The sequence below is a fragment of the Macaca mulatta genome, chromosome 12, assembly GCF_049350105.2.
Source record: "Macaca mulatta isolate MMU2019108-1 chromosome 12, T2T-MMU8v2.0, whole genome shotgun sequence".
In the NCBI taxonomy this organism is placed as follows: Eukaryota; Metazoa; Chordata; class Mammalia; order Primates; family Cercopithecidae; genus Macaca; species Macaca mulatta.
This window is the reverse complement of record NC_133417.1, coordinates 77,932,067-77,950,855: the sequence shown is the minus strand read 5'-3', so window position 1 is coordinate 77,950,855 and position 18,789 is coordinate 77,932,067. Positions and strand designations below refer to the sequence as shown.

At 41.9% G+C, this 18,789-nt stretch overlaps 1 protein-coding gene across 5 annotated transcripts in view; it reads right to left on the bottom strand.

The window, feature by feature from the left end:
• Positions 1–319: 319 nt before the first annotated feature.
• RAPGEF4 (Rap guanine nucleotide exchange factor 4) overlaps positions 320–18,789 on the bottom strand; it is a 308,971-nt gene continuing 290,501 nt past the window's right edge. For all 5 annotated transcript variants that reach the window (XM_015110377.3, XM_077957208.1, XM_077957209.1 and 2 more), the window contains 4 exons: positions 16,764–16,851; positions 16,282–16,346; positions 4,563–4,617; positions 320–1,576 (listed from right to left, as the gene is read on the bottom strand). In XM_015110377.3, coding sequence (XP_014965863.1) covers positions 1,449–1,576; positions 4,563–4,617; positions 16,282–16,346; positions 16,764–16,851 — 336 coding nt within the window. In that variant the 3' untranslated portion in view covers positions 320–1,448. The remainder of the gene's footprint in view (positions 1,577–4,562; positions 4,618–16,281; positions 16,347–16,763; positions 16,852–18,789) is intronic.

The following is an 18,789-nucleotide window of genomic DNA, read 5'->3' as shown; positions in this document are numbered from 1 at the left end:
TCGGGTTCACGCCATTCTCCTGCCTCAGCCTCCCGAGTAGCTGGGACTACAGGCACCCGCCACTTCGCCCGGCTAGTTTTTTGTATTTTTTAGTAGAGACGGGGTTTCACCGTATTAGCCAGGATGGTCTCGATCTCCTGACCTCATGATCTGCCCGTCTCGGCCTCCCAAAGTGCTGGGATTACAGGCTTGAGCCACCGCGCCCGGCCAAGAATGAATTTTATAGTGTGTGAATTTTGTGTCATTAAAAGATCCAATACCCCCACCATACCAAATGGTTATCCCTTTCATATTATAGGAATTGAGACAAACACAATCATTTCTTGTCAACAATTATATTTAGTGAAGATACTAGATGTTATTTACAGAAGATATACATACATACAATTCCTACACATTAAATGTAGTCTAATTGTGAAAACAGGAAAAAAAATGTACTTCAAAATTACATACTAAATAAAATAAATAAAAAGTAATTATTTGGCACAATATCTATTATGTAGCAAATAAATAACTCTATACCATTGATTGAATGAACTATTTACAATCTTTGAAAGTGCAAAACAATTGCTGAAAATTAAGATATTTGTAATAACATTTAAGTCCAGAAAATATTTTTTCATCAGGTACAATAAATTTGTAGCCAATAGTAAAGGTTTTTAATGCCCAGGAAAATATTTCAATTTTGAAAAATGTTTTGTGCATATTGTGCTCTTCTGAAATATTATTTTCTACTTTAACGCTGGCAAATTTAAGAACCTTGACATTTCTTAGTGGAATTCTTATGTATATAATCCTGATTTGTAAGTTTTGAAAAGTTACATTGTAAACATAAATATTATTCTATATATCATTCAGAAATTACAGACCAGTCCTCCCTAAATTACATAACCAGCCATAATGTTTCATAATAATGTGGTCAGGCTCTATTCCTTCAGAGGTAAGACGATGAAGATGGAAGAATACAATCTATAATTTGGACTTCTATAGATTCCTCAACACCTTCCCCAAACCCCATGCTCCAAATCAAGATGTTGAGTTAAAATTTTATCCAAATCTATCCCATTTGTAGCACATCTCATCCCATAAACACTCTTAGAAACAAATGTCAGGGGCTTGCTAGTTCTCTTGACAAGGGTATTTCTACCAAACTCTTCACGAGGGCCTTATTCAACACTTCAGCAGAGAAGATGGCACAAGTGGAAATGAAACAGGGTAACCACAAACTGGGGATTCCTAAGCTAGAGTGTGTAAGCTTTAGGCAAGTCAAATAATTCCTTCTCTTGCCAGGTAGCTGGTAAGCTGAATGCAGCCCTGAGGTGTCTCAGGATGTGTTTTTGCTTGTTTTGTGGAATTCTCTAGTGGCAATACAGTCAGTAGTAGCATAAATGGCATTTTTGAAAGATTGTGGACTGGAGACAAACTGTTGCTCTGGGCATTTGAAATGTCTATGGTCGACGAGGCTCTAATCTGTGTGACATCTGTGATAAAGTTCTCTGGTTGTCAATCACATTTAATTGCCGTACATAACTCCGGACATCCTGATGGTTCTTATTAGCTTGAGCTGCATCAGGATCTGTTGAAAGAGGAAAGGGCAGAATTGGCATTGTGTAATATATGTATATAAGATACAGTCTTACTTCTCCAATTATTTATTACATTTATCGTAGGTTCCTGGGTTCCCTCAAGACCTTTCAACACACCACAATCATTGAAGCGTTTCCGCTTGGTGGTTCCATCTCCTCCTTCCTACCCTCCAATTTTCTTTTCTTCCCTGAAATCATCTCTTTTGATCATTCTCCTTTGAATTGCACGTTGTAAAAAAAAAGGGCACCAAATTAAAAGGGAAGCATCTGTCTGATAGCCCCTGGGTATAGATTAAAATTGTTTCCCTTTCCAGAGGTCTCTGTGTCTCACACTTTGTGTCTCTGCCTCCTTTGATCCAGATGAAGACTAACGTCAAAAGACACAGTTTTCATTAGCCTCTCACAAAAGCGCTTAACATCTGGGCCAAACTGAAGCAAACCAGTGAGACTACAGAGTCCTGACTCCCCTCTTTACTTGCACACAGTATACAGCATTCCTATACAGCTTGTATGTTCTTAGAGGCTGTCCATATTCAGGAAAAAAACCCAACTCCCAGGCTGAAGTTATGACTTCTGCTAGACCTTTGATTCTTTGATGCTATTTGCTCTGAAAACTCAGCTACCATTCTATTCTGATGCACATCTCAAGCATGTGAGCAACTGAGGTTAACTGATTTCATGAAGATCAGGGCTGAATGATGAGCCAAAGCACTTAGCCCTCGCAGGGAGTGTACATGAATGAGGAAAGCCAGACTGGAAGGTGGGGAACTGGAAACACAGGTCCCTCCGGAAGTGATGACCTGGCTTTTGCATGTTGCTGCCACGGGGGAATCTGTGTCTAGAGTTGCCAGATCTTCCTTTTTTTTTTTTGTTAAGAAATGGGAAACATGGATTTCTCTTTGTGAATTCTCCCAATTTAAAAATGTGACATTATTTCAAAATAAAAGGGGAAAAAAATGCTCTCTTTAGACTCAGCACCTCTGTGGGCCACCTCCATTTCATGCCTCACTGGGTAGGGCCTCTGGTCTAAGGGGATACCCGGAGTGGCAGAGCCAGACCCTGGCTCTTGACCAGGTTTCTTTCCACCACAGTACACTGCCTTCTGTAGTCTGGTTGCTCCTGCTAGATCCACACAGCACTCCCAGAGACAATTAGAATGCCATTTGCACAAGGGGTGAAGGGGAGTGCTGCAAGGTCTGAACACAGAAAAGCAGAAAGAAGACATACATGCCCCTGCCCCCTGTGAGAAGAAACTCATCAGTATAATTATCACATAGAAATAATACCACAGCGAACCGCAGAGCACATTGTGTTTAATTTCCTCCGCTTCTCACTGGCAGTGTACTCTACATGTACAATATACTGTAATTACATTGTACACATTCCCACAGTGTTTGTGAATCTATTCCTATAGCTTTATCTATAGATTGTTGACTTCAGAGCTGAGCAGCTGTTGTTTACCAGACGTTACTGATAACTTCAACAAATGCAATGGAGTTTTTCTTTTTAAATAAATGTTCCCCTTGGCTTCTCTAGGAGGAGACATAGGAGAATGCAAGATTTACTTGCAAAGAGGCTCATAGAACAAAGTACATTATTTTGTGGTTCTTGAACCTCACTGAAAACCTTCTTACGGCTAGAAACCCCCCCGGGCACACAACATTTGGCATATAATTTCAGGGCCCCCTTGATCCCTGCTACGGAAAGTCCATGGATCTGGGATCATAAACTCCGGTTGTAAATGGTGTCACTTATCTATTCTTGTTTTCACTTGTACAACTGCTTTATGATCATATCTTTAAACATAAAGTAAATTAATGATGAAAACATATGAGACACTTTATTTCTGGCTGAATCCACATAAGAATAGTTGATGATGTACAAGACTATTCACATTTTGGAAGTCAGAGAAGGCACAATCATTTGAATCAGCTGCTCCCCAAATCAAGATTATTTTTCTTAAATTTTTCCTCCCTATTCATTAAAAAATGAATATTTAGTAGTTCTGGTGCCCCATGTTAGCAAACCTGGCTGTGAGCCAGTCCTGCACTAGGAAGAGCAAACAACTCTGACTAATAAAACAAGAGCATCGTAGTCTCTCAGCACTGGGTTTATTGGGGGAGATGGTACTGGCGGCCTCAGATTCATGTCTGTGTCATAGTGTCATACTGAGTTAATGAGACAAATTTCCTCAAGTGACTCACACAATGAGCTTAGCAAAAACGTTTAGTGTTCACCTTCTCATTTCCACACCAGACTGAGGGAGCCAAAGCTCCATCCCCACCAGCAAAGTCCCAGCCCAGAAGAAACAGTAGCACTGGTCTAGTATGACCATCCAGTGCTATGATGCAACTTAACTCCCAACAGACTAAAATTGTTATTAATTATTAGTAATCTTTTTATATTAAAGTATTATACCAGTTCTTGTGATACACGTTCAGATTTTAAAAGAGCACCTCAAATTCATGTGGGAATACTAGAAATATAATATGAAATCCTGTTATAGGACCTTTTACAAATGTGCTATAAACATTAATGCATTCTTGCAATACCCTGAAAGACAATAAATATTATCTTTCCTAGTTTATAAATGACTGAACTGAGTCATCAACGGCTGATGTGAGTTTCTCAACACGGAGCAATGAGTCATAAAGAGAGTTGGTTTGAGGCAGGATTTGTTGGCAGTCGTGCTTGAGTTGTCTCCAGTCACACTGGATACAGCAAATGAATTCTCTTTAAATTCATTCACAAAATAATATTCCTATGGTTATTTTCTAGTTTCACAACACTGTAAATATGTTCTAGTTTAAAACAGCAAAAAACATCTTTACACTCAAGGCCCCTATCTCATGGAATTCATGGTCCAAAGTGTCTCTGACACAGTCAGATAGTTCCCAGGCTCCGAGGGTGTCTCAATGGCCTCATTAAGAAGACCTTAATCACCAACATCGACAGAGGTGGCAGCACTTAACTTACTGAAGGGTTGGCTCCTGTAGTATCTCACTGTTCTGGCCGTATTTGCAATCATGCGCTAAAAGGAATATAGAAAAAAGAAAGATAGAAATTCAAGTAAGCGTAGAGTACAATCCAAAAAGGAAAACAAACCATTATTGATTTCTGCAATACTTGATACCATGAGAAATGACATGTTCTGAGATGTTGACTATTTGAAGGCAACTAATTGATGTAGAACTTGTTTAATTATTTCAAAGGGGCATCCACTTACATACAAGGCATTTTCAGGTAAGGAATATTAATGGCGTAACTGTCATAATTGTTGGCATGTTCCCCATGATGTAAAAAGCATCTATTGGCCGGGCGTGATGGCTTACGCCTGTAATCCCAGCACTTTGGGAGGCCGAGGCGGGTGGATCACGAGGTCAGGAGATCGAGACCATCCTGGCTAACACGGTGAAACCCCGTCTCTACTAAAAATACAAAACCAAAATTAGCCGGGCGTGGTGGCGGGCGCCTGTAGTCCCAGCTACTCAGGAGGCTGAGGCAGGAGAATGGCGTGAACCCGGGACGTGAAGCTTGCAGTGAGCCGAGATCCAGCCACTCCAGCCTGGGCGAAACAGCGAGACTCCGTCTCAAAAAAAAAAAAAAAAAAAAAAAAAAAAAAAAAAAAAAAAGCATCTATCATGCCTGAGACTGTACATTAATGCTTTTTCACCATCCTTTCTTGAGGTTGCCACGAATTTGTAAGAGAATCTGTAACTATCCTAGATTTGGAGAAGGGTTAGTTTGTCAAGTTCCTCACAGTAAATAAGACTCACTAATGAGGTATGAGATTATATTGACTGAACAGCAAGTCAAAATATTCTACCTTTACACTTTTGCTACACATTCTGTATTACCGACCTCTCTAATCTTCCAGCCAAAGTTTGTATTTTAATGTTAATCCTAATGATTTGATTCCCTTCTTTCTTCCTTTCTGATTATAACACTAACATACAAGCATCTTAGAAATTCAGAAAATACAGAAAATGTTAAGAGCAAAGTAAAAATCACTTAGAATATTACTTCAGAGTAATCTTGTTAATATTTCAGTATATAGCCTTCTTATATTTAAAAATATAAAAAAATATTTTTCCAAAAATTTGAATTCCTATAGTACATATATATTTCATTTTGATTTGAAATTTTTCACATTGCATTGTGACTATTTTCCATGCCATTTGCATTTTAAAACATTTTTTTTAAAAGCATGTATTCAACCAAATGGACAGATTGTCATTTATTTGACCTTTTAAAATGTTGTCACTAAGTGATCATCTTAATTTCTTTGTAAAGTTTTGGTTGCAATAAAGACTTAAATGGGAATCTTTTGTGCTGGGCTCAATTAAAAACAAAAGAAAAGAGAAAAGAAAATGGATAGAAACAGAGACTCCCGTCCCCTGGGGAAAAACACTGATGAGGCCGAAGCTCCATTTCTTAGCCAGACTCTCATGGTATTTGAACAGTAGCTGGCACTCCTGTCACTATGTATGTTTCAGGACACCTTCCTGCTCAAGCTCTAAAGGGGGTCCCGTAGAGATAACAGATTAATTCCAACACTAGCAGAAAACGGGTAAGGCTCCATCCAGGGAAAGAGACTCCCCGATCTCTGAGCAGCTAGGTAATTCCAGTCGTCCCTTTCTTCTCTCGCGGACCCTTGGCTTGCCAAAGTATAAGAAAATGACTTTGAGAAAGCTTACGTAGTGTTAAAAAAAATCATAGATGACTCAAGGCCTTACAAATATATTATCTGTGAGCATCATAATACCTCACTGAATACTACTGCTTTGAGGACTCCAGCAAGCCTGAAGTGACATGTGCCCGCATCGGATAATTTCGCTCACAAAGAGGCAACTGGAAAAGTTAGAACTTCACTTCTCAAAGATCCTAAAAACTGACACGTCCATCTGTTGATCAGCATGAGAAACATATCACAAATCCCTCCCAGAAAATGTAACGTACAATGTATAATTAGCCCTTGATATATGGAGCCTTGAAATAAATGGTAACTATGATAACTTCCCTGCTAATTTACTTTTAAGTTGTTTTTTCACTTCTCTAAAGGCTTTGCATCCGAAGGGCACAAGTATATTCCATGTAGAATTATTGTAATTCTTCAGATATTGAATGGAGTGTAATTACCGAAAACCCTGGGAAATGCAGCCAGTATGCCCCTCTGAAGAATAATAAAACAATTAGCAGGGGTCAGAAACCTCTTCCTATACCATTTTGTAGGGAGTAATTGTTCTGCTTTTTAGTTTTGAAAGCTAAAACATTTCATTCTGACTTTGGTTTTATGCTACTCTTTACAGCTATACTCTGAGGCTTCATAATTTTTAGCTCATTATGTAGTTAAAATGTGAGAACAATTGTTTAAATCAGTAATTTCCAGCCCTGAAGTTCATTCTACCTTTCTAAATCTTTGATTAATTTTAACAATGGTTTTAATTTTGACGTATCCTTTTTAATTGTTCTCAGATAACTTCAGTTTAACTTTGAAATCCAAATCTGGCTTTACAACAAGGTCCATTCTTTTCCTTTGTGAGGTTGAGATAATAATGTTTAACGGTGTGAACCCACAGTTATGACGTGTGAATCCAACTAGCATTGCTGGTCAATGCATAGTTACAAATGCTTTCACAAGGCCAAAGAAGGGTTAACTTAATATTTTAACTTCACCTTCTTTTGCACCCATTAACACATGTAAGATTAAGCAGCTACTGACAACTACATGCAACTACAAGGCATTCTCCTGGGTTGCTGAAAGAGACTTCAGGAGTCACCTCCTCGAACCATCTCCAGAGCGCACAGTGCTTTTTCCACAGCCTGCCTATAAACAGTGGCTCTCCCGCTGTTTGAATGCATCCCGGCAATGAGTAACGCATTACCTCCAAAACTAGCCTCCCTCATTGTTAGACATCTCTGATTATTAAAACTTGTCACTGTGAGTTAAGGTCTTTCTCCCCTTACTTTTCACTCACTTATCCTTGGAGCTCATAATGCATTTGTGTAAGACTCCCACCGGCACCATGACAGTTTACTAATGCCATGGCAATGACCTAACAACAAACACGTTTAATTTCTTTTTAATGGGACAAGTCTTCAAATACTTGAATATAACTGTTATGGATATCCTTGCACCCCCAGATCTTTTCTTGTTCAGCCTAAATATTCTCAATTTCTTCAACAATTCTTCATAAGATAGTTTTGGTTCTCTTCTGAACAGTCTCTGGTACGGTGCCCTAGACTAAACAAATTGTAAAGTGCAGAGAAATTATGATCTTCCTTCTTTCCTTGATCTAGATGGTGCTATACTGGGCCTACAGTAAAAAAAAAAAAAGTCATGCCACTGACATCTGTTGAAGTAATCGTGATTTAAACCTCAGCCTCCTTCACGGAGCTGCTGTGTGGATGCAGCTTTCTGCTCTGTGATGTACAGTTGATTTCCTGGACCAGAGTGGAGGATTTTAAAAACTAAAACCATCTAGTTAGAGTCTATCTTTCCACACACAACAGCCCATGTTATTTTTGATGGCAGACAGCTGTTTATTCCCTGGTGCTCGCCGTCCAGCCTGGCAGAAACGAAGGTTAAAGAGATACAGGCTGCATTATCCAACTGCTGCAGCGGGGGCGAAACAAAACATCACACCCTGTGCTTCGCCGTCCGCCAGAGCAGGTTGGCCTGCCTGGAGCTGGCCAGGCAACTTTCTATAATGCCAGGCCGGGGGGTGGGGGGCAGGAATGTCTGATTACTCCAAAGCACAGATTCTCATCTTTTTTTCCCTGGTAGCCAGCCTGAGGTTTACAACACATTCCCATGAGCAAATAGCTAATGAAGACAGCAATTGGTAATTCGGGAGTGAATGTGGCGCGAACATGCCCCACATTAGAGCACCTCCTTTAGAAGGCGCTCCAGATCCGTGCAGGTGGACAAATTGAACCCGCTGTCGCCACACTGAAACTGATGTTTCTTGGGACTAATCCTAAGTACAGGTCTTCGGAGCTTATGTGCAAAAATGAATGTGTTCCTACAGTTCATGGCCTACAGGGCTTAGAGACGGGTCCAGCTGAAAGCTGATGAATTCCCCTCAGGACATGCACTTGAGGAGGGAAATGCAGAAAGGAGAAATGAGGTGGCAAGTGAAGAACTCCGTGACTATGTCACGCGGCTATTTTTCTTTAGAGCTGAGAAGAGAGGGGCACAGAAGCAGATGTCCTTCCTGGGGCCTGTGTTGCAGAGTGAAGGTAGAACATCAGCAGGATTTGTTTTCCCAGCCTTGGTCACCACCTTGCTGATGTAGCAAAGAAACCAGCCCAAACCAGCTAGGACTAGGAATTATAATGTATTTGCATAAGACAACACCCTCCCCCCCCCCCCCGCCACCCTTCCCCCTACCCCACCCCTGGTGCTGTGACAGTTTACAAATGCCACCGCAATGACTGGGAAGCTACCTTAGATGGTTCCAGGAACTTCTGGCCCCTTTTCCAGAAAGTTTGTGAAAAACCTGCTCCTTAGTTAGCATATAAGTAGAGTAGGTATAAATAGAGCCGGCCAGCACTCTGTGAGTGCTATTCTGTGCCACCCTGCCTATGAGACAGCACTGCTCGGTCTATGGAGCAGCTGTTTTACTGTACACTGTTCCTCTCATGAACTTGCTTCTTTCATTGTCAGCTCGCTCTTAAATTCCTTCCTTAGGAAAGCCAAGCACTCTCCCCAGCTGAACCCCAATTTAGGGGTCAGCCTGCATCAGAGTGACCAGTACAAAGACACCATCCAAAGGAAGCGGTGACCACTGTGTGCGCTTCGGCCTGGCACAAGCCAGAGGCTCTGAGGCCAGCGTCCCAAACACAAATTTCTCTCAAGCTCGGATGCAGGGAATTTCCCTTGAGTCTGCTAAGGTGTCAGAGGTACCATGTTCTCAGACTGGGCCTTTGCGGCCTGGCTCTCGGCAGGCGTCACCCTTCTGTGGCATCCTCCGCTGAGAAGCAGGCCAGCTAAGTTCCACTATCACTCCTATAAAGACATGACATAGCCTACCAGGACCTTGTGGCTGCCTCTACCTTCCTGGCCAGCTCTGCACTGACTCTTGTGCCGTAGTCCAAGTTCCCCCTTTGCTCTCCCATTGTGGAAGAGGAGAAGGCTTTATTCTTCAAGTTCGGACCAGCAGGCCCTCCAGGCCATGCCACCTCACTGGTGCCACTCTAGGACCTCCCGCTCCCAGAGAGCAGCCACAATAGCCTCCTTCTTGGCCTATTATTCTGCCTCTGCTCAGATCGCTCAAGAAGCGGCTCCTCACCGAAAGGCCTCTTCTAAATGCCTGCCCTCAACCGTTTTAATCTTTCCTTCTGTAGCCCCTTAAGATCTTTACCATCCTTGCTCTTAATGTTTGCCAGATTGCTTTTTCTTACATTTCTGCCTCTACCGATTTGATTCTATCTCCAGACCTATGTCTATCAAATATAGGATCTCTTTGCTTAGCATGTGTAAAACCACATTTACACCACTTGATTATTTCACTCAGACCTCCACATATTTGGGACAAGAATCTTTTTCACAAGATTCAGAAATACAGTGTCTCACCTAACAGAGATTGTGCCTGTGATAGCAACCAAATGGAAGGGCACAGTGAGGACCAGAGATAAAAGGGAACTGAAGCTGAACCAGCCTTCACTGTCTGCATCATTGAGGAGGAGCTCTGAGTCCTGTCTCCCTACAGATCCTTAATATCCAAGAGGTGTGTGACATGCAGATACACATGTGTAACACATGCATGATGCTCACGGTATGTGGTCCATATGATGACCATGGAAGAAGGCAGTTCAGGTGCCTGTCCAGGCACATGTAGAGCATGTGTACCTCTATATACTCAGGGAGGGACACTGGAGGACAGACACAGCACCACAGGGAAGACGGGGGACAGAAAAATGTCTGGTTAGGAACAAAGGCTAAGGCAAAGTCATATTTTACAATGTCTCAGTTATGCAAAACGCTTTGGGACATTTTAGTTAATCCAATTTTCTTTTTCTTTTTCTTTTTGAGATGGAGTCTCACTCTATTGCCCAGGTTGGAGTACAGTGGCACGATCTCGGCTCACTGCAACCTCTGTTGCCTGAGTTCAAGCAATTCTCCTGCCTCAGCCTCCTGAATAGCTGGGATTACAGGCGCCCGCCACCACGCCCACCTAATTTTTGTATTTTTAGTAGAGATGGGGTTTTACCATCTTGGCCAGGCTGGTCTTGAACTCCTGACCTCAAGATCCACCCGCCTCAGCCTCCCAAAGTGCTGGGATTACAGGCGTGAGCCACTGCGCCCGGCCGGTTAATCCAATTTTCTAATAAAATAGAAAACACTTTTGGATTCATTACATAAAATCTTTGAAAAATGCTTTCGTGCACTAAGCCCAACACTGAAACATTAACATTTTATTCTTTTATTCAACAAGTACTTCTTGCATACTTATGATGTGCCAGACATTTTTATGGGTGCTGGGGAAATAATGTGCCAGATATTTTTATGGTGCTGGAGAAATATCAGTGGACAAAACAGATACCTGGGCCAGGGCACTTGCATTCTGGTGGGGAAGACACTGAAGAGGCAGGAAGATATCTCAGGCTGTGAAACCCCTATTAAGGCAAGGCTGTGTTGGAGAGTGCTGGGTGTGGCGGAACGGTGTTCAAGGACAGACACAGCAGCACAGGGAGGAGGGGAGATCAGGGATGATGTGTGATCTTCTTCCCTTCCTACAAGGGTGGTCAGGGAAGACTATTTGGAGGAGGGGACCTGTGAGCTGAGGCCTGACTGATGAGAAGCCAGACAGCAGACGACTGGGGGAAGACAATTTCAGACAAAGGTACCAGCCAGTGCAAAAACCCTGAGGCCGAAAGGAGAAGGCGGCAGGCCGGTCTCACTAACGTGGACTGGACACGGAAAAGACAAAGTGCGAGACGAGGCTGGACAGGTGCTTAGGGCTAGTCTAGATCTTCTGATATTAAGTCACTGCATATAATGTGGTTTTATTTTCCATTGATAAAACTGCATGAAGTTTTATTTCCTGCATTTTGCTTTCTGACAGCTCTTTTATTACTATTGTGACCTAGTTTTTATATCTTTTGTGGATTTTTAATATTTCATGTGTTTATGTTTTCTCTTCCCAACTGCAGGTAATCTCCTAAAGGCCCAGGGTTACTTTCTAGATGTTTATATTTCTTAGTAAATTCTTTTGCCTGGACACTACACACATGTTACGTTGCTTTGAAGCATACCCTTTGGAAATCTGCATTTAACCTGGCCTGTGAAATCTATACAAAGATGTAAACTCTCAAAGTACTCCCATAGATTTATTTTGTGTTGAAGAGGTCTGGGAATAGGGTGGATTTGAACACATAGGTTTTTACTTAGAGATTCTTTTTTCCCATAGATTGAGGTAACAAGTGAAATGCTCTCTCCATGAATCTTATAATAATATTATTGGGGATAGAAAACATATTGTTGCTAATTATGTAATGACATGCTTAGTGATACAAAAATAAAAGGATTCAAAACATTTCTCTTCCTTAATGAATTAGCTTCTGTAATGTTTACAGAAGTATAGAAGTTTGCCCCATGCTTCTCATTCCAAATAAAATGACTACCTTAAAAATCATATATATAAATAAATATACCTAAATATGGGTCTGTCTGAAATAGAACCAATCTCCTATCAGCATGCTTTATGCAGCCTGGGATAGTGGCAGGCGGCCAGCATATTATCCTCTAATCCATTGCTAGTCTATCTCCTAAATGTTATAAATATTCATGTATGCCATAGAAAGCTAGGAAGGGCTTTATTCAAACATTTTTTTGAATATTCCTTTATGTTCCCCCCAAATAAAAGAATGTTTGTTTGATTTTTTTGGCATAAGGATCAGGGTGTGAATTCTCTTTTGTTCATACCCATAAATCCTGAAAACCAATAAGCAACAAATTCTCTAATCCTTATTTCATACCTCAAGGGGGAAGATGTAGGAGATTGGTTCTATTTCAGAGAAATGTTCTGAATGAAGATGTACAAAATAAAAACACTTAGAGTTGGCACGGTGGTTTGCTGTGACTGTACAATGCTGCCACCAAGAAAAGGTATCTGTGTTCCTAGCTACCCTGGTGACCTCTGCCCCTGGCAGGGGCTCCCTCTGGGGACCCAGCCCACCAGCCCCACAGAGGCTGCCAGCTCTGCTCAGCACCTGGGCCTTGATGATGGATGACTGGGAAGTGGCACTGACATCAACCTGAAAAGGAAGATGTAGCCTTTCCCAAGACCCACAGTAATAACAGTAGCCACTGATGGTAGTGGTGGTGATATGGGGGTAGGGTGTGTTAGTTTATGGGGAGAAAATTTTGGAAACCTGGCAACATGCACCTTGCTTAGAAAACATAATCAAATCATTCTGAAATTTCATTTCATTTTCTAGTAACATCTAATTTATGGAAGGACAATTCCTTTTTTTTTTTTTTTTTTTTTGAGATGGAGTCTCACTCTTCTCATTCAGGCTGGAGTGCAGTGGCGGGATCTCGGCTCACTGCAACCTCTGCCTCCCAGGTTCAAGTGACTCTTCTACCTCAGCCTCCCAAGTAGCTGTGATTACAGGTGCCCATCAACACACCTGGCTAATTTTTGTATTTTTAGAGAGATGGGGTTTCACCATGTTGGCCAGGCTGGTCTTGAACTCCTGACCTCAGGCGATCTGCCCACCTCAGCCTCCCAAAGTGCTGGGATTACAGGCATAAGCCACCACACCCAGTTGGAAGGCCAATTCTAAAACCAAACTTTCTTATGGTAGAATTTCTCAAATGAGGTAAAATGTATCATGTTGCTAGAACAGAGAACTAACAGTACTCTTTTGATATCCTTTCTTCCCTTCTCTTTCATATGAATAAAACCCCTTAACTTTCAGTGGGATACATGAATACTTCCAATAAGGGCTTCATGGTTTAGCCTTCCTTTCATGGGACTAGGTTTCTGGGAAATAAAATATGAGTCAAGTGGTGAGTGTAACTTCTTCCCTATCTTTAAAAGGGATGAAACATGCCTTCACCTTCTCCTTTCCCTTTCCCTGTGGTTGGAATGTGGAGGTTCAGGTCGCCATCTTGAACCAAGTAGATGTAAAACTGGCGAGAGAGAAGCCTGGAACCTCGATTGCATCCTGTAGCAGGGCTACCATACCCGCTTGAACTTTTAAGTGAGAAAGAAATAAGTGATCTTGCTTATGCCATCATTAATTTAGGTTTCCATTAATACAGGTGAACTGCTTGCTACCTTAGCTATTCATTGCTTTTCAGCAAAAGTGGACTCTGAGAGAGTAAGATGGGAAAGATCTCTTTCCTTAGTGCTAGGCATGGAGGAATCCACTGCTCTGGGTATGAAGTGCAGAAATAGGGAGAGGAATGGCACTCTTCTAGTATCTACTGAATGTGACCTTGACTTTTCCTTGCAGGTTATGGATGGGACACCAAGATCTCAAAACCTAGATGAAACAACTTTCATTTACCCTGACAGATGGCTGGCTTTGCATACCTTGCTGTTCTTATTTGTTCAGTTTAGTTAACTTTAGCCATCAAAACTTCTTTAAAATTTTTTTTAAAAATTTTATTTTACATTCCGGGATACATGTGCAGAATGTGCAGGTTTGTTATGTAGGTATACATGTGTCATTGTGGTTTGCTGCCACCATCAACCAGTCTAGGTTTTAAGCCCTGCATGCACTAGGTATTTGCCCTAATGCTCTCCCTCCTCTTGCTCCCCAACCCCCAACAGGCCCTGGTGTATGTTGTTCCCCTCCCTGTATCCATGTTTCCTCATTGTTCAACTCCCACTTATGAGTGAGAACATGCGGTGTTTGGTTTTCTGTTCCTCTGTTAGTTTGCTGAGAATGATGGCCATCAAAACTTCTAAAGCTCAGTCAACTCTTTAGGAAACTCTGACTTCTCCATCTCTGTGCACGTGTATATTTTATAGTTAAATAGTTGGCTTAGCCATTCCTCAGTTTGCATTTCTGCATAAGTAATCCAGAAGTTTCTTTACCCATTTGCCAAGTCTTCCATTTCTGGAAAACAGACTTTCTTTCTGGTAAGTCAGAGGAATTGTTTAATTATCCATACTAATAAGTAAGCAAAGAATGGTGTTTACTTTGATCAAACAATTATTACATTGACACAGGAATAAGATGTTCATACCCTGCCTTTGGTGTGAGGGGTGGGAAGGAAGACTGCTGAGGAAATATTTGCTGTCTAGTGTAAAGCGTCTTTGAGGAGTGTGCACTCATGTGTTATTTCATAAGAAGCTTAAGACACAGTGCCCAGCAATAGCTGCATTTGGCCAGACTGAGCTTTGCAATAAGTGCATTCCCCAGGCTGAATGCTGCAGATCCTTGCAGGATGACTGCAGGGTGTTTCAGATTCTCCTGGAGTCACATGTGCCAGCTTGATTTCAAGAAACAACTAGAATAACAGTTATCTGATAAGAAGTCTATAGCACTTTATGGCTTACATAATCCAGAGCTAGATGGGCCAGGCATGATTCCCATTTTCTGTTGGGGACACTGACTCACAGAGAAGTTAAGGGACAGCTATAAAGTGATGGAACTGTGTACTGAACCTCATGTCTCCCAGACTCCAGGTCCTTGGTTTTCCCACAGCGCCACATTCGCACTGCAGTTCATGACCGGGCAAATGCTCACCCAGAGAGCGATAAAGTACTCCAACACTCCAGCCACCAGGTTGCAGCCAAAGGATTCAGAAGACAATGATCATTCCATTAGCATGCACTATGCAGTTAAAGAAAGGTTTTGGCATGATCTGCTTTATTGCTTCACAGAAGATAAGAAAATAAACTGCAAAGTAACTTAAGCCAGGTAACCCTGCTTTCCCTCGCTCCCCCCGACCCCGTTAGGAATAAGGACTAGGAGGAGGGTGGCTAGAAAATACTGAATATGTGCCAGTTCCACATCTGTTGTAAAAAAAATTTTCTAGGCCAGGCGCAGTGGCTGATGCCTGTAATCCCAGCACTTAGGGAGGCTGAGGCAGGAAGAGCGCTTGAGCCCAGGAGTTTGAGGCTATAGTGAGCTATGATCACAACACTGCACTTTAGCCAGGGTGACAATGAGAGACCCTGTCTCCAACAATAAATAAATATATAAAAGTATTAAAAATAAGATTAAAAAATGTTTTTATTATAAAGATTATCATGTTCCTTCTCTGAACTTGAGCGAACTTTATTGGGATAAGCAATACACGTTGAGATTAATCCTCCACAATAAAGGCGTAGAGTTGCCTTTTACCTACAGACACTAAAGTCAGGCTTGGCAGATAAACCTTTCAAAGGCATCCTGGGGCAGTCTAGCTCCACAAACCTTATAGCAAAACAACAACATGGAAGTCACTCAGGAACATTTGTGCATTTCAGCAACAGGCTGCCAAGGAAGAAACACACGGCATAAAAGCCAGCTGCTGCTGTGAACTACAACGCAAATACTATTCAGTTTCACAAAAGAGAACTGACAGAATAGAACAGGTAGCCAATTTGAACCAAATATTTCAAAACTCCTTTATGTGTAACTACCTTTTTAACAGGGCAGCATATATGGAAATTATTTCCTTTATTAGAACAAATGCAAATTTTATTTTAAAAACACATTGTGGTTAAGGTTATAATACCGCACATACCATTTTTTCAAAGTTTACTAGATTGTCAATGAACGTCTTGTTCCCCTCATGAGTAAATGTCATATCTGTAAAGAAATAAAAGCCACATTCTAATCACTAATGGAAATATGTCATACTAAGAAAGCACAATAGCACCATTAGATTATGCTGGCAGATTTGCATAACACTACAGCTGAAAAAAGCTGACAATAGTTCCTTTAATGCTAGGTGTTTAACTTTCTAAATCACTTCACCTGAGATTAGTAAAATTTTTAAACTAATCTTCTGTTTCACTAACAAGTTTTCCAAATCGTGGATCCCTGCTCCTCCAGTCATCTTTCCAACCCTTTCCGAAAAGTCAGGGCTAGGAGGAGATGACAAAGACGGCAGACGGCTGGGATCGATCATTTTTCCCTAAGTAATCAATCTTATCAAGGTATTGTTCATTTCCCTCCCCCAAATACTCATCACCTGCTATGGCCTGCGCATCTTATTAGGATTACCTTTAATGAGCAAAGGCATGAAGGGGATGAGAGGCGGTTCCAGCTTAGCTACCGTCAGCCTGTAGGCCCTGTGGTTCCTTGAAGGGTCCTTAGGAGAGAAAAAGAGATGATGATAATGAGTGGTGACACATACACCACCCTTCGTTACCTCCTATTACACCTGCCTTGTCACCCCACAGTCAGGTACAGCTGACCTTTGAACAACACAGGTTTGAACTGTGTGGGTCACTTATTCATGGCTTTTCTTCTGCCTCTGCCATCCCTGACACTGTAAGACCAACAACCCCTTCTCCTCCTCAGCCTACTCAACAAGAAGAGGACAAGGATGAAGACCATTATGATGATCCACTTTCCTTTAATGAACAGTCAGTACATTTTCTCTTCCTTATGATTGTCGTATCATTTTTTCTCTAACTTACTTTATTGTAAGAATATAGTACATAATAATACATATAACATACAAAGTATGTGTTAATTGACTGTATGTTATCAGTAAGGCCTCTAGTCGACAGTAGGCTATTAGTGGTTAAATTTGAGGAAAGTCGTAAGTTATGATTGGGCCGGGCATGCTGGCTCATGCCTATAATCCCATCACTTTTGGAGGCCAAGGCAGGAGGATCCCTTGAGCCTAGGAGTTCATAACCAGCTTGGGCAAAATAGTGAGACCCTAAGTGAGACCCCAATTTTTTTTTTTTTTGAGACGGAGTCTCACTCTGTCCCCCAGGCAGGAATGCAGTGGTGCAATCTGGGCTCACTGCAACCTCCACCTCCCAGGTTCACACCATTCTCCTGCCTCAGCCTCCCAAGTAGCTGGGACTACAGGTGCCTGCCACCACACCATGGTAATTTTTTTTGTTTTTTTTTTTTAGTAGAGATGGGGTTTCACCATGTTAGCCAGGATGGTCTCGATCTCCTGACCTTGTGACCTGCCCAACTTGGCCTCCCAAAGTGCTAGGATTATAGGCATGAGCCACTGTGCCCGGCCAAGACCTGTATTTTTAAAAAAATAAAAAATAATTTGGGAGGCTACTTGGAAGGCTGAGGTGGGGGGATTGCTTGAGCCCAAGAAGTTAAAGCTGCAAAGAGCCATGATCGCACCACTGCACTCCAGCCTTGGTGACAGAGTGAGACCCAGACTCAAAATAATAATAATAATAAAAAGTTATACTCAATATTTCTACTGCATGGGGGTGGAAGAAGTGTCAGTGCCACTAACCTCTGCGTTGTTCAAGGCTCAACTGTATTTCTGAATCAAATATAGCTACAAAAGAAAGGTAGACTTACACAAATTGATTTGTATTTGTGTGTGTGTGTGTGTGTGTGTGTGTGTGTGTTGAGACGGGGTCTCACTCTGTCACCCAGGCTGGAGTGCAGTGGCCCAATCACTACTCACTGTAGCCCCCACCTCCTGGGTCAAGCGATCTTCCCATCTCTGCTTCCTGAGTAGCTGGGACCACAGGTGCAGGCCACCACATCTGGCTAATTTTTGTATTTTTTATAGAGACGGGGTTTCGTCATGTTGGCCAGGCTGGTCTCGAATTCCTGACTTTAAGTGATCCACCCTTCCTGGCCTCCCAAAGTGCTGGGGTTATAGGTATGAACCACTGGGCCCGGCCTGACTTGTGTTTTAAAATAACTTCATTTATGGCATAAAAAAAAAATTTTTTTTTCCCTTTCTTGTTTGAAAAGGAGATTCGCCTACAGGAGCCAAGGCAAGAGATTTCCTTTGAAAGCAAAATGAAACCTCTACTGCAAGATCCCCCTTTTCCTGAAGGCCCACTTCTTCCCGGGTGTCTGGGTCACTCACTCTCTGCCCTGCACGGCTGATCCCTGTCCCGATTTGCCCTCTGAAACCTGCCCATCACTCCTAGCAAGCCCAACTCACTCCTTTTCTGTCTAACACCTCCCAGTCAATGGGGAAAAATAATTTTGGCAAGCCAAGGAAAATGCAGCTTCTAACCCATAGCCAACCTGAGCTGGATGGACAGGACCCTATTACACTGCTTTTCTTAGTTATACAAATTGA